The sequence below is a fragment of the Acipenser ruthenus genome, chromosome 2 (genome assembly GCF_902713425.1).
Source record: "Acipenser ruthenus chromosome 2, fAciRut3.2 maternal haplotype, whole genome shotgun sequence".
NCBI lineage: Eukaryota > Metazoa > Chordata > Actinopteri > Acipenseriformes > Acipenseridae > Acipenser > Acipenser ruthenus.
The window spans coordinates 18,048,598-18,065,852 of NC_081190.1; the positions used below are offsets into that span (position 1 = coordinate 18,048,598).

The following is a 17,255-nucleotide window of genomic DNA, read 5'->3' on the forward strand; positions in this document are numbered from 1 at the left end:
AATTAAATCATTGTTTAACATTCTTTATTTGACCACATACAGTATTATGTTTCTTATACACTGCCCTGCCTCTAAATCTTAACTTTTTCTGTAGTGTCAAGCTGGGCTACAATCTGCATAGGGACAGCTCTTCTTCCAGAGCCACAAACCCAGTGTGCAATGCTGTAGGTTCCTTAAAGAAGATGTATGTAAATGACAGTGTTTGATACTGTAGCTTCTTCACAGAATGGACACATCTGTGGGCAGCAATGGTAGATTAATCACTGGTATAAACTGTAGTAATGTCAGAAAAAGGTAATACAAATGGTGCTACATTGTGGCAGAGGTAATTTGGGTGTATAATGTGGCCATGGTTTCATTAAGCAATTTTCCTCACAAGTACAATAGATCCCAGAATGTTATTCACTGGGACTGAGGCAGGTTTTTCTTTACAGTAACCTACTCTATAACTTTGTTTTGCTGGATTAACCTATCGTGGTAAAAACAGATTATGTATTCAAAGTTTATTTTGTACCCAAGAATTACCCGGATTGCTTATAACGTTTCTAGACTCTTATTATATTATACACGCCTATCCTCCTATATCTTTTCGACTGCATTTGTCTTTAATCTTTCACTTACTGTACTCGTATTATGGGAAGAGTGTCGACCCTCTGTACCAGTTTACATCTTATTGTATACTATTCTGTATATACAGTCGGTCATGGTTATCACCCTTTTCTTAACTGCAGTGGCAGGGGATGTATGTTACAGACATACTTGTTTCTCATAAAATCTCATGTCATTCTTATTTAAAAAAAAGAACTGTGGTGTAATGAACAGAGACATAGTGGGCAGGCACCTAAAACAATATCCCACATCAACAGAGCATGACAATAAAGCTGAAGCACAAATAAAATCAATTACACTGAAACCTAAGCTGCAACATATCTTACAGTGATTTATAGAAATGTACTGTAATACTAACAGCATGATGCTCTGGATGCTGTCTGCAGCGAGTCCTCTGCTCCAGTGCTGACAGAGTTAAAAGGAGAAGCTAAATCATTTTCAATTTCAGACCGACCCCACGATAGAATTACCATTCAGCTCACAGGAAGTTGTGGCAGTCCCCTCTAACATTATTTTAATTAATAAGCAGAATTTAGTACCTGTGTCCTGCAAGCCAAGGAACAACTACTCCTCTGTCTCCATGTAGGTCAGCACAGCCACTGAAGGCCAGTCACATGGCTCAGAAAAGAGAGGTGATTATTACTGACTTTCCAGTTTAGAGGCTCATATGGGCTCCTTTGTGTCTGGGTGTTTCTCCCATCCTGGCCTATCCGATGCAGAACACGGCTCCTTTCAGTAAGTCTTGACCTTCAGTATGCATGACATGCTCATTTATCGTCATGACGATAGCAGTTTTGTGCTTTCCATACCCTGAAAGAACAGGCAGCATTTCCTCCAGCTTGTGAGCTCTGCAGTGGCTGTACTGAGCAGCATGCTGGCCTGGATGCTTCTAATTTCTTTATAAAGTGAAGGTTGTAAGTGGCAGGTTTTGCTTTGCTGGCTTAAATGAGGAGCTTTTACAGAAGGGAGTGGGGTGGTGCTTTTGCTTGTAGGCATCCATGCAGGCTTTAATAAAGGTGCAGTATGTAGTAATCAAGAGGTGCAGCACTGATGATAACCATGTTTGTGTTGTCTTTTAAAAAATACATGACATGTTTGTGGAACTCAAATAGGGATTACTGTTAATGCTAATTAATTCTGAAAAATAAAGCGTGTATTATATGTTTTTAATACAGCCTTTCTGATAGATAATGAGAATGTTGTTTCACAATAGGTGCTGAATAATAATAGGCTACAGTAGGTGTTTTGTGTAACAAGCGTTAGGAGGAAATGAAATCACTGCGGTGTAGTAGGAAATTGCCTTGTCTCCAGTTTTTAATTCAGTAAAATACTGTTTTAATAATTAATACAGTACATCAATGCTTGTTTTTTAAAATATTTTATTTCGACAGTACGTAACTGGAACTGGAAAGATAAAGAGTAGATTAATAAAATGAGATTTCTGTACCCTTTGCTTTTCTTGAACTGATGTTACTCTGCAAATATAATTAAGGAACTTTTCTTTTTCAGCAAGTGATCAACACGGTGCTCTCTCTTTTCTTCACAATTCGATACTCCAACACTGGTTAAGTCATGATTAGGCCATGTAGATACATCCACAACTTCAAAATGCTCAATCAAAATTCAAAGGTATTTTTTTTTTAGATACAGGCTATTAAAATGATATAACAAGTGAAGGCTCTTATGTTGTAATCACTAAGAAAAATCTAACTAGGGTAAAACATTTTCTAGGCTTTTTCACATGGTATTTCTGTCCTTTACAAATGAAATAGTATTGTGTAAAGGCATGATTACATAATATCCCACATGAAGGACAAGGTGTCATTTTCTTTCAGATTCCCATCCCACTATTGTACTGCATAGTATCTCTCCTCCCTTATTATCCCCAGGGGTATTTGTGGAGCTGTACGTACAGTATCTGAGTATTCATTTCAGAAACGCTGTTCCCCCAATAACAGTATTCCCAGAAGTCTTCATTTGGTGCCCTTACCTTGCAAGAGGGGTTAAACATAACAGTTCACTAGAGTGATGCAATGTCTGTCACACTGCAACTTTTTTTGTTTTTCTGCAATATTCCTTTGACTACAGCTTTCTTTGTGCATATTTCACTTATTGATTCACAGTTCTTTTGTTTTAGTGGTACAGTAGCTTAGGCTTAGGCTACTCCCTCTTAGTTAATGGCTTTGTCACTGTTTCAGGACCTTTATCACTGTCTTCTAGTGCAAAAGAAGTATTCTAGACCACAACAAATATAGTAAAACAGGGTGATACCTGTATGTTTATTTATAAAACAAACCAAACAAAAGCCTAAATCCACCAAGGAGTACCAACTAAACATTTAACAATTCCATCTATGTGTCCAACAAGACAAGTTACACAGAGTAATTACACTGTCACAGGCCGACACCTAGACACAGGGCTGTCACGCAGTGGCAGACAGACCTGTTTAAATACCTGCCTGCTTAGTCACAGGCAGGCGTCCCTCATTACATCATTGCCAGGTGTAATTCTTCTAATGCTGCCTTGTGTTAAAAACACTTTCAAAAAGATAATACTATATAAATACAATAACTTTTAAAAACTCAATATTTTAAATGATGTCTGTGCTTTTATAGCTGCTTTGCCTAATGAGGGAGGGGTGTTGAATGTAACATAGTTTATTATTATTATTATTATTATTATTATTATTATTATTATTATTATTATTATTATTATTATTATATTTTTCACCTTGCCTTGCTTGTCTAAGATCGTTTTCTTGCATAGATAATTAAGTTATCCATGTTTTTTGCAATTGTCTTTTCTCATTCTTAAAGTTCATGTGATGCTGTGACCGTTCACCTCTGTAGGCTCCCACAGTTTAATAGTATAGAGAGGTTACAAATGCATTACATTTCAGGAATGAAAATCAAAACCTGTGCAGTTGGATAGCAGTCCAGCCCACTGGAAATGTAGCTGAAACTAGATTAAAGCTGAGTATTGGAGTAACAAAACCACTCCAATATTGCAAACATCATGAATGATAAGGGAACCACAACGGTTACAATAACTGTACAATAACTGTTACTTGCCGTGAATTTGACTGAGGGATTCTGACAGTATTCTCATCTGTGGTCTTAAGCTGTCAGTCTTATAGAAAGCCAAAGCGGTTTTGGCTACATTCACAGTCACAGATACAACATGGCTGATGTTAAGCAGACATTTGAAATGCCTCTTTCAAAGGCAGCTAAAAAATCCCTTGATCCACAAACTGTACTCCACATGATAACTTGTGTTCTAAACACTTTGCTATCATAATGACAGTAAACGTTGTATTCTGGACAGACCCATATACTGTAAAGAGAATTTCAATACATAAGAACATAAGAAAGTTTACAAATGAGAGGAGGCCATTCGGCCCATCTTGCTTGTTTGGTTGTTAGTAACTTATTGACCCCAGAATCTCGTCAAGCAGCTTCTTGTGTAAAAATCTCATCAAGCAGCTTCTCTGTGTAAAAAAGTGCCTCCTATTTTCTGTTCTGAATGCCCCTTTATCTAATCTCCATTTGTGACCCCTGGTCCTTGTTTCTTTTTTCAGGTTGAAAATGGGGTCGACATTGTCAATACCTTTTAGAATTTTTAATGCTTGAATCAGATCACCGCGTAGTCTTCTTTGTTCAAGACTGAATAGATTCAATTATTTTAGCCTGTCTGCATACGACATGCCTTTTAAACCCGGGATAATTCTGGTTGCTCTTCTTTGCACTCTTTCTAGAGCAGCAATATCCTTTTTGTAATGAGGTGACCAGAACTGAACACAATATTCTAGATGAGGTCTTACTAATGCATTATAAAGTTTTGACATTACTTCCCTTGATTTAAATTCAACACTTTTCACAATATATCACTACACAACTCTGTCAGTACCATTAAATTTAGAGATGTCCTTAAGACCATTTTCATGAGTACCTTTAGAGGGATTCCACATTATAAGTATTCGGCATGTATAATTGAATAACCAGACCTGGTTTTTTTTTGGCAACTGTGACAAAGATTTGAAATCATTTTTATTCAGATTTTTTGTAATCGCTGGGGAGCGCTTTATGCAACTGAATGATGATCGCTAAAGAAAAATACTGATAATCATAATCATCCATAGTAAAATAAGCCCCAAAATGTTGTAGTTTACAGTTTGCAGCATTAGTACAGACTGATAATTTACAGTGCCCAGCCTGAAAGCATATTTGTTTTAAAGGTTACAGTAAAACATATTATCTGGAAATAAGGGGAATGGAAATTGAATTGATGAACTGAGAACAGGCATGAACACACACTGAGTTTTAATTCCTCTCTAGACATGTGCTCTCTGTATTTGATAGTTAATGATTTTACTGTAGACAGGCTAATTATTGCAAGGGAAAGATGCCTTATATTAAATCTGGTCAGTAAAACTGATGAGCTAGCATTTGAAATGAGACACAGCCTGCTATCTAGTGAGGGCAGCGTGTGGCTTCAGTCAGATATCACTGTACACCAGCCTGAGGGAACTATAGAGCTGAGTGTTACACACAGCTCAATGGAGCAGAACGGTTGCCTATAGAATAAAAAAAAATAGGGAAGTTGCAGTTCCGCACAATCTTGATCAGCTTTAAACTAAAGTACAATTTTATTGCGTCTGTAGATTCTCCCATAGTTTAGACTACCAGTCTAGACTGTGTACATTCCCCAAAGGTGTTTTTAGAAAAACACATTTAAAACTTGGGATCTCTTTTTTTTTTCTTGTTTTACTGATAACAGTACATGAAACCATTAAACAGCTGACACCTGACCATGGGGATGAATTGCGCAATAGAAGAAAAGCTGCTAAAACACACAGAGGCCATGCACTGGGCTGCTGGTACTGGATAAAGTTATCAGAGTGGAAAGGTTCCTGTGGGTCAAGATATGAACTCCTAGAGCCATTCCTGTTCACATACAGTACCTTGCATGACCCCATTCAGTGTGCCATGTACTATGAAGTTCAGTTAAAGTTCACACATCTGCTTTCTAGACAGCATTGGAAAAAGATTTTTTTTCAACTTCACATGTCTGAGGGCTAAGAAAATCAATCCTTCCTCTGTATTGTAAGTTGTCTGCATGCCTTGTTATCCCTAATGGCTAGTAATTGCATTTTGCAGGAATGATGCAGCAGGTACTCTGATAAAGTATAGATACGTGCTCCTTAAAAAGGGGTGGGTTTGAGGATTGACCACTTATGTGTCATAACATCAACAGAATAGCTTCCTGTTTTAATAGATCCCCAGGAGCGAAGTCTATTAAATGTCACCGTCATACAGTAACAGGATGTGTTTAATGGTTTGCATATGACTTTTCTGACACAAACTGTGAGATAAATCTTAAGAAGGCTGAGAATAACCCGAATCTGGGGGACAGTAAGGACCGTACTCACTGGAAAGACTTATCCCACTCCAACTTCAGGCAAACTTAAGTGGCTAGCCTAACTAAATTAGTGACCATTTCCTTACAGAAATTAAAGGCAACTATTCTTAAACACTTTAGGGAGAAGGAGCATACATACCATTATGTTGAACTACCACTGTCTGTACAGATGGCTGCTTGAGTTGAAAGAATAGCTTATACCAAACAAAGTTTAGTTTTTAGTTTTTATAGTCTCCTTCATTTCACAATTGCCTATTTGTATCTGTCGTCTTAAAATCACTCCCAGCCACCTCTCCGTTTCCTCAACAGAGTCTTCTAGACCAGCAGTACCCCTCTCTGATTAACCCCCACAAGGTCAAGACACAATTAGATTTAACAACTGTGTTTTTTAACACTACATCTATTTACGCAGCTGCTCAATTCCCTGTGCATAGAAATTCCTTTCCTAAAGTCTTAAGGCCCAAGAATTCCAGACACCACCAGTGTGGTCTCATCCAACCTCTGTTCTCTGTGGACAGACCAAAAACAGTTCAAAGGGTCACTTGTGATGTCAAAGAAGTAAGATCCCTATTGTGACTGGGTGTAGGATTGCTTGCTGTGCTCTCTAGCCCCCAGGCTTTACTCCATTGACTCCCAGACCGCAGTAACATCACTCCCCTAAAGGAGGTTCAGGTCCCGGAAGTTTCTCTTACCTATCACTGACCTATCACTGACCTATCACTGAGTGTTATTTCTGAATCATTATAACACATCTCTGCCTTTGTGTGTGTATGCGTTTCTTCAGTAAAAAGTTGTGACATCATACACATATTTTAAATATTAAAGTACTATAAGGCTCTATAGTATAGGAATGTTGCCTATAAATGACGGCCAAAAAAATTAAGTAATTTTACTTTTTATGGAACCACCATCAATTATATTTGCAGAAAGGGACTTGTCTATTGCCACACTGTTAATTATCACATGTTTATCGAATCCTTTTTAGGCCTGTTTGTATGATTTAGCTAATTTTAAAGTAATTTTTTCTATTTTGCATCCATTTAAGATGAGCACCATCATACTATGTAGTAGGTTTGAAAAAAATATATGATTGTTGCATTAGACACGTTAATTTTGAATAAAGACCCATCCATATTGTATTAAAGATAAATCCAATATTAACCATTTGCAATACTTAAAAGTTCCATTAAAACATGTATTAAACGATCAGATGATCCAAAAATTATTTTCTTATTACATTTTCTTTACAAAGATACTGTACCAACATATTCAGTTGTTAATAATAATAATAATAATAATAATAATAATAATAATAATAATAATAATAATAATAATAATAATAATAATAATGCATCGTGCAGTATTTACAAAGGCCCCTGGTCAACTATGCTTTACATCGCCTTCAGGATTTTTTTAAACATACATTTTACATAATAACGAGTTAATGTTACAGTCTGACTAGACAGTAAACAAAATATATACATTTTTTACATCACTGCCCTGAACATATACATGACTCAGACTGAACTGTATAGCGGAATTATTTCTGCTGTAGGGTGCTAAATAGCAATACAAAGAGTAGGACAGCACGCTACTCTCTGAGCCTTGTCAATGGAAGTGGAGTGGCTTAATCGGAAAGAGTCAGGATGTTCAAAGTTTCACTTGAAGTTTAAAAATGCTGGCGCTCCCTGCCTGGTTGTGGTGTATGAATGCAGTGGCTTGTGGGAAATGCCTTCACATTACGAGAGAAGCAGCTGAGACGTTCCCTCACAGAAGAGGAAGTTTGCAACCAAATGGAAATAAACTGTATTCTCTGGAATCTGATGGGGTAAACGCCTCTTACTGAGGGCGTATAAGTATGTTTTTAAATACGAAGCTAATTTGTTTGACTAACCAGAAATAAATAAATAACAGCAGCAGCAGCAGCAGCAGCAGCAACAGCAACAAAAAAGAAACAAACCACGAAGTAGAAAGCAGTGTGGTGTTAACGTACTGGAATGTATGTTTGATGAAGACGTACTGTATGGCTTGGAATATCCTTAAAAACACAGGTAAACGTTTGCATGTAATAATGCAAAACACGTTTTTAAAGTATTTTATTGAAAAGGGCATCAGGGAATTACAACTATTGCATGCTGTGCTGTTCAGTTTTTACTTTGGCTGAGGAAAGGCTGCCAAGTTTCTCGTAAAAAAAAAAGGAACCGGCAATATTTTAGTGCTAAGGTCACATTTTTATAACACATGTAGATTATAAATGAGAGTTTGTTTTTTATGTTCGAATACCTGTGTTCCTTTTTTACTGTGTTGTAGTTTTAAAAAAAATCGTAATAATGTGATGTGACTGTACCAACAGATAGCGAACCTAAAACCTTAGGAACAGCGCTGCATTTATTGAGAGCTTCTTTTGTCAGACAGATGAATGTTTAACTACTTGCATTCACACTACGTTTGTTAAACGTGTTTTCTGCTGCAGAATGAACTGAAAACACATTTGAAGTTTGATGACCCGCTTCTAGTGCTTGCCTTTTTAAAAGTTTAGGGTACTTTTTATAGTAAACCTCACTAATTTGAGTTGGTTGGTTAAGTTTGTATGAAAAGGTAGTTTCTTTTTTCTTAAGATATCAAACTTTAAAGTCATGTAGACAACATGTGTGTCTTAGTGATTTATTGAACCATTTTGTGTAACTTGGTTTTGATTTAATGTTATTTAAAATTGTAATTGTTTTACAGCCATTCGGGGATGGGTTTCTATTACTTACAGTAATTATTCTATATGGTTAGTTGATTGTCCTTTCTAAAGGAGCAGTACATAGGTGAAAAGAAAAAAAATAAAGGCCTGTGACTTTTTTAACCACAGCCAGCTGTCTGAATTCATCAAGCCTATGAGAGAGAAGTTTAAAGAAAATATTTTTCAGCAGCTGACTCAATGCTGTAGTACATTTTTAAGTTTTGATCTGTCAGTGTTTGGCACAAGCAGTATAGTTTATTTTGTTCTAATTAAAGAGACTGTAGTAATTGGAGGAATTAACAAGCAGTTGAGTAATGTCTTTAGGGATTTTTTTTTTTTTTTTTTTTAAGTTTAATTGTTGTTACCTTTTCAGTTGTAATACAATAATGATTATGCCCAAATATTTGATTATGGGCTGTACCTTAAATGCCACATTTCCATCTCTGCACCATGAAACTAGTCTGTAAAACCGAAACTCAACTCGTTTTCAATATCAAACTGGGGCTGCTTCCGGTGCCTTCTGTGGTCTACAGTCCAACCTGCAACTAGACAGTACACAGGTCAGGTATAAATTAATTCCCTAACCTCCAATAATTTATACACAGCCCCCATTTTCCGCCTACATATTTATTTTTTTAAGCAGTCTGAGATTTAAAGCCCACCTCTCGCATCCTTCATATTAGAAAGTCATTAAGTAACTCCCACTGTCCATGTGAATTGGCGAGATCAAGTTCTGCCAGCCTGGAGTCCTTACTGGGGCTGACTGTCCCAATTGAAATCAGTTTGATCTTGATCTGCTGCTGCTGCTGGAAATGAAAAAGTAGAAATACAGCATTACAGGCATAATTAGTAAATGGTAGTTAAAGTTGCTCTCCTTACAAATTGTGGTTTCCTTTCGAAAATGCTGGGCAGATAATAAAATGATGTGTAAAAATATATATATTTTTAAATCACTCATTAGAGAGTTAGCACTCAGACTTGGTTCTTTGGTTTTTGGTGCACAATCAGACCCCTGGAATTGGGCTGTTGAACTGTCAGTGGAGCCCTGCGTTTCCCTGATGTGTGGTCTAGGGAGAAGACTATACATGGAAATGATACCATGTACAGCTAATAAGAAGTTTGTAAAATCATCTTTCCAGTATGTCATTTTGAAAGTAGAATGTGAAGGTTTGTTTTTTTTTAGTTGGGTGCGGTTATTTGTAAACTTGGCATTAACATAACTTGGATCACTGATATTTGCTGAGTAGAAGAAATGTCAAGGGAGGGTGAGAATAAACTAACTCCCATCTTTTGAAAAGCAAAAAAAAAAAAAAAAAACCAAAGGCAGCCTCAGGGCTATTTATGCTATGCTATGCTATGCTATAACTAGTAGGCTATAACAAACATAAACAACTATATGGAGAATATATTGTTTTCCACAAACCCTTTTTAATCCACATTTGGCAGTATTGTATGGTGGCCAGCTGTCTGAGGATAGAGGCTTCATAATTAGTGTGTTTTACAAACATAGTTCAGGATGGCAAGCTGGATATTATCATTACTATATTGGTTAACATTGTTCCTTTGTCTTTGTACTTCCAAAGCTTGTATTGTGCTGATTCTTTGTAAACATCAAGAAAAACAAACGCATTGCTTGCTACATGTATAAGATCAATGATTATTCCCAGAGACAAAGTGGGAAAGATGGTGTTCTGACTCCAAACATTGAGATTCACAAGTACAGTGTGGAGCTCCCATTCATTCTCCATGTTCTCAAGTGCACATTACTAGGAATTGGAGAACTTCTGAGATATTAAACAATAGCCCCCACATGAATTCAACAAGGTCCAGGTTACTGCTACTGTGCCTTCTGCTCTGAAAAGAGCTGTAGACAAGAATCTAGTTAATGATTCATGATTATTGTTTTATTGATGGCATATATATACTATCAATTGACCATAACATTTTTGTTGGCCTAATAAATGGTCTGATTTAGACTTTGACCTTCATTTGGATTTATCACAACTTCTACCTACAGTAGCGTAATGTAAACTTTATTAGTACATGTCTGGGGGATATATTTTTTCACTATCCTCAACTTTCTTCTGTTAAAACCTCAATGCTCTATTGGATTAAAAACTGAAAATATACAGCAAAGGACCATGAACCAATATTATGGTTTACTATAAGTAACCCAGTGTCCATCTAGTCTGATATATCAATGTACACTCTATTGTGACTTGAGTCTATTAATGTACTATACAGTACACAAACCTTTTGATTAAATCTAGTGTCTAAAATGACTTTTATATTTCAAGATGTGGCATTTAGAAATTATGAAGAGCTTTGAAACAGTGGCAGTGGTTGATGATTAATGAGGCAATTTTGATTTTAAACTGTAATTCCTGCAAACGGACACAGATGGCACTCAAATCCCATTAAAAATGCTTTTAGAAAAATCGAATGGGGACAATAGAAGTCTAGCATTTGTAATGAATTCACCCTCCACCTCTACAGTTCCACTGTTGTGATGGTAATGTAGTTCTTGAGTTGTGTATCATCATTCTGCCTGGGTTAACAGACACAGGCATCAGTCTACTACCATGTCGTTTGTAGTGAGTACAGTCGTGAGTAAATAGTTTCCACTTCTGCATAGCTCAGTATTTTAGTTTATTTTATACAAAAAAGATTGGGAATACTGAGAACATGTTCATTGCTTTATTAATTACTGTATTGAGGTGTTACTTTAAAATACTTTGTGTTGCACCAAATAGTACATACAGTGCTCCCTCGATTTCACATTTTCAGGAATTTGGTCAATTATTATTATTATTATTATTATTATTATTATTATTATTATTATTATTATTTATTTCTTAGCAGACACCCTTATCCTTATCCCTTATCATTGACAGTTATGCCACATTGACAGTAAATTGTGCTGTGTATTAGAAGTGTCTTTCACTAATTCATTATTTTCATCATGTCACAATTTCTGATGTGTAAGCCACATAGTGAAATAAAGACGGAGCACTGGAATTGCGCCATATTTCTGCACAACAGTGTTGCAGCTAGATTTCAAATAATGCTTGCTCATTATGCATTTATGTTTTTGTGATCATCCCCAAAATATCAGAAGTGCTTCTGTTTGGTTAAATTGCTACACTTTTGGGTGCTTAATGCTGTTGGACATGAATTATTCCCCTCGGGGGGGGGGGGGGGGGGGGTGAAATCCCCTACAAAGTGGATATGGTGAGGGTGGACGTACATCACGCTTCACACATGTATGTATCTGAAGACTGTTTATCCCGTTGCCATGAAATGTGCTATTAACATTATTTATGTATATTGTAACCTATATATTGGGGTCTGTCTGTCCATCTGTACGTCACATTTACATGTCATATCTATGTGGAGAACTGCTTATTCAGTTGTCTTGAAACTTGGTTTTATCATTGTTGCGTGTTTGTTGCTTATTAAATGGTAATTAAACAGTTCATGGCTAATTTGTCTTCTGTAGTATTCTGTACTGTTGATCTGTGCCATCACCTTTTTCATCATGGTAACTCGGGAGAGGTTCTGTGGAATCATGTCTTTCCTCTTGTCTTTTTGTAAAGTTGGTTTGGATTTTTAATGGACCTTGAATTACAGTTCATAAGGAGAATAATAATAATAATAATAATAATAATAATAAAAATAATAATAATAACTGAGAGAAGAAGATATATTTTGCAGTCCATGATGCTTTAAACTGAGGAATAGTTTGAGAACCTTTCTCTTCTTGCTGTAGTGATGCTGGACTGAAGGAAACGTTTTCGGACTTTGACTCTGAGATGGGCAGCACTGAGCGACTGAAAGGCAGCACTGACACTCTCAGCAATAGCAACAAGTGCGACCTGGAGGCAGCAAGGAGACTGGCTAAGCGGCTGTACAACTTGGAGGGGTTCAAGCGCTCGGATGTAGCTAAGCACTTAGGAAAAAAGTAAGTGCAACTTTAATTGTGTTTAAATGTAATGTGTTTTTTTTTTTGTTATATTTTCCTTAATACAGTTTAAACATATACACTTTTCTGGCTTTATTACCAGATCAGTTCTTGTGTTGTTATTCCTTAATGTTCCACCCTAACCTGAGATGCTGTACTCCCATTTGCTTTCCAAAACAAGAACATAATAATACCATTTGTTTATACATGTTAAGTGGATAATCATGTACATTTTGGAATACATACTGGAAAGTTGAAGGATCACACAACTGTCCTGTTATCTAATACAGTAATTGTATGATTTGGTCTAAATGTATCTGATGATAGGTTCCCATACCAGTTCATTCATTAACACATATTTGAGAGTGAAAATACAACACTTCTGTTTTTTTGTATTCCTGTTCCATGGATTCACACAATGGCGCATCTGTTTTACTCACAGACCCAATAATGAGATGTGATATAAGGTGCAGTAATAAGTAAGCATAATGGTCGGAGTTTTGCAGAGAAGTAAAGTCTGTATGGAGCTGGGTTGACAGTACATCATGATCACTGCAGACCAGGAGCTGTTTTATAAAAAAATAAAAAAAGTGTGTATATATAGATAGATAGATATATTTTTTTTTTGCTGTACAAGTCTGAAAAGTTTAGTCACATCAAAAATATCATGTAGTCTCATTGCAGCATGTCAATTTTGTTATTGTGGAAAAACATGTACACATGTCACACTTCCCTGCTTAGACAGCTGTCATGAAACTTGGTGTTAACATTAGGAGCACACTACACTGGTAACTGGCAGGATAAACACTGCATTATTGATCTGTGTGTTTGTGTTTGTTTTTTTTTTTGTTAATAAAGCTATCACATTTCTTTCATGTTTGGTAATACATTGCATTGCTGTAATACAAATTTGGGGAACAAAAGCCAGAGACTTTCAATATGTAACATTGACCTTTGTTTCTGTTTTCTTTTACTTGAGACTGACTTTTTGCTTTGCTAAAGCTTTTGTATTTGTCTTGCTGCTTAATTATGTTAAGATAATAAATCCTAGGTATTTCATTTGCCAACAGCAATGACTTCAGCAAGCTTGTAGCTGAACAGTACCTGTCATTTTTTGACTTCACTGGAATGACATTGGACCAGTCTCTTAGGTAAATAATCAATAGTAAATAATGATTTATTTAGTTCTACACATTCTTTTATTATTTGCTTTTATTTCATGTATTACCATGCCAGTCTGTCTAAGAGGATCAACCAAATAGTATTTTGTGTTACTGTTTTTACGTTAACATTGTTTTAAATTAATTTGTCACCTGATTTAAAGTAGATAAGGGATGTACCTGTTTCACAATGTGTAGGATAAATGGTAAGATGATATACAGAATAGATTAAATAACTTGGTTATTCTATTTTCACAGACGCTTCTTGAAAGCATTTGCACTAATGGGTGAAACCCAGGAGAGAGAGCGGGTTTTAATCCAGTATTCCAATAGATACTATCATTGTAACCCTGGCTCAATTTCTTCACAAGGTAATGAACTTGCATAACATGTCGTCTTTAAGTTATCAGTATTCCAGAGTGAGTGTTTGTTTGATCTACTTGGAGCAACATTTCCTCTGAATTGTCTTATTAATGTACATGGTACCCTAGCCTCTTGCTTTTCTATGAAAAATGCACACATTATGGAATTTAGATTTTTTGATGGTAATTTATTTGAAGCTGTTAGTGATGAAAGTGCTCTTCCGGTCCACTTCAGGAGGTTGCCTGGAGAAAGCTGACATTTTAAACATTTCAGTCCTAGGAAAAGCACTGATTGGTACTCGGATGTGAGCCAATGCATGAAGCTTAAGGATTTTGAGTTCCTTTTAAATAAAATAAATGGAATACATTTAGAATGCTTCGTGCAGCATGGAAAAGAGTGAAAAAAGACATTTGTCAATTTTGTTGTTTACAAATGCTATAAAAATATACATATACCATAATAAAGAATAGTTGTTTAACATAATTTGTGCATCTTCATAGAGGAAAATGAGATTTCAATACATTATTACACAATTATTTTGTTAGTTCTGTGTGCTTTAAACAATACACTAGAGTACAGGTTGAAAATATAATCAGTCTGTGCTGCCTCCCTCAGTCGAATATTTTCCTCCCGCCTCATTCCTTCTGCTTGTACCTGACTACACAGGGTGTTTTCACAGTTACTATCCAGAATGTGGAATGGGTGAAAAATGTTTTATTTGTATTTGACTACTGAATGAATTCAGAGTTACAATCTAACAGTTTTTCAGTGAAGTACAGCTAACCTGTTGTAGGCAACCTCAAAATAAATACGAAACTGTCAGAAGTATTTCACAAAATCCGGATTTAGTCATTTGCAATAGAATAGAAAAGGGTCTTGTCGGCCAGGCATTCTATTTTCCACAAGCTTGTTGATTTATGACTCCCTCTGTGTCTGGGTGAGACAATGACTGCAGATACTAGAATACATGTGTACAGTAGTTTACAATTACTTTGTAAAATGTGTTTTGAATTGCTAATATTCACATTCTCTGTGGGAATACATAAACTGCAACATGTGTGAAACACCACATTCAAATTAAAGTGTGCAGCTGTTAAGCAATATATCAGTTGTCTAAATAGTAAATCATTATGCAGAGAAAATGTAAATTGTTGTCAATTATATTTTTGTACCCTTTTTCCTTTTATGATGTTTCAATCAATGTAATATGTATTGAGCTAAAGTTACAGTATTGCACAATTTACTATAGACATAGTATAGGCAAAAGGTCAAACAAGGCCTGCTTGAGGCAAGCTCAGTTAGTTAGCTACTGTAAAGAGAACAATTATTAAACCTGCTCTAAAAACTACCAGTCAGAATTCAAACATCATAGCATAAGGGAGATGAAAAACAAAACAAAAAAGTCTTTCAAATGCATTGTGGCAAGAATTGGTAAGCAAACCTGTCAGTACATGGATTGGCTTGACCTTTGAAATGATCTAATTTTGCAGATGGAGTTCATTGCCTTACTTGTGCTTTGATGCTGCTAAATACTGACCTTCATGGCCATGTAAGTAGTACAAATCTTTTAAAACCCAATATTGCATGCAATACAACATGACATTCAAAATATACAAATGCATTATCAGTACAAAGCAACAGAAAACCAAACATGCTGTTAATGTTTTATTTTTTTTTCTCTCTCCAACTGTTACCATTTACAGTACAAGGTGTGTGCCACCAGATGGCATGGTTTGTTCAGTCATTATTATCTCTAATTTGGTTGTGGATGTATTCATGTGCTTTACGCACACATACAGTATTTACATAGAAGCAGAGGGAGCAAGATTAAAACCATATACAATACAATATGTTCACAGGCTTTGTGAAAAGATGCACTTTTTTGGTCATAAACATTACAATTACCAAAACTTAAAGGAACAATCAACGTTTAAAACATTTAAAGAATAAATGACAAATCAGCACGGGCATTGGTGTAACTCACTTGAATTATTGTTTTATGTGTGTGACCTTTTTTTCACAGCAAGTATAATTCAAGGTAAGGTACTATATCTGTATTGCAAAGACCAGCTATGCTTCATTTTTAATACTGTATCCCTGACTCCTTTCTGATATTGAACATCCCAGATGAGCTCCCAAACTGAATAAGTGGCTCTTTACTCCTGGCATGTTTTAGATATTGAAGGGTTTCATGTATTCTCAGTAATATTTTGACATTTTATTTATTTCTGTGCAGAGGCAATATAACGTGTTGAAACCCTTTTACATTTTCGTTTCACTTTCTTTCTTTTTCAACTAATTCTATCCGGGACTTGCCTTAAAGTCTGAAGTTGTCTCTCCCCCCAAAACGCACTTCTTTCTTTGCAGCAGCATCTTGTACCACAGGCCAGAAAGAGGAATCTTAGGGTCCTTTTTATATCATGATTTTATATAAAGATCAATAAGCTTCCTTAAAATATATTGGCACACTTATTTTAGAAAGAATATTCTGGGGATGATTACTAACCAAATCTTTCACATATTTCCTCTTCACAATTTCTTTTCACTTCACTGGATCTCCTTCCTGTACTTTGTTTTTCTCAATAGGTGGTAAGTTTTATTTTATTTTATGTTTTCTTTATCAGTTTTATGGCGTTTGCTAACACCCCTTTTATTGCAAAGACATATTCTTACAATGCAATATTTTTTTCACTGGCCGAGGCTGTGAATATATGTCACAGTAAAAATCAGAATATTAGCAAATCTTAAGATTTACTTTTAAATGTCCACATTTACCAAGAATAACAACGTGGCTTTGGCTAATGACCGAATGTCTTTACAAAATAAACACAATAATGCTTTACTTTGGACATTTACCGGTAAATCTCAAGAATAACCAAGTGGCTTTGGATAATGACAGAATATCTCACTTTCGTGCATTGTAATGCTTCAGGAGTCCTGTGTAACTCCAAGTGCCACAAGAGTCTACCATGCTGCAATGAGTAAATATATCTATTCATTGCCTGTATTTGTCACG

General features: G+C 35.8%; 1 protein-coding gene across 6 annotated transcripts in view; it reads left to right on the top strand.

Moving 5' to 3' along the window:
• Window positions 1-17,255, top strand: part of LOC117409576 (PH and SEC7 domain-containing protein 3) — a 102,075-nt gene that overhangs the window by 34,141 nt on the left and 50,679 nt on the right. For 2 of the 6 annotated variants that reach the window (XM_034015838.3, XM_034015837.3), the window contains exons 5-8: window positions 12,525-12,716; window positions 13,787-13,867; window positions 14,135-14,247; window positions 15,730-15,790. In XM_034015838.3, coding sequence (XP_033871729.3) covers window positions 12,525-12,716; window positions 13,787-13,867; window positions 14,135-14,247; window positions 15,730-15,790 — 447 coding nt within the window. Of the gene's footprint in view, window positions 1-1,224; window positions 1,345-7,707; window positions 8,079-12,524; window positions 12,717-13,786; window positions 13,868-14,134; window positions 14,248-15,729; window positions 15,791-17,255 lie in introns of those variants that run through there. The other 4 variants (XM_058990464.1, XM_058990469.1, XM_058990466.1 and 1 more) reach the window with 4 other exon arrangements.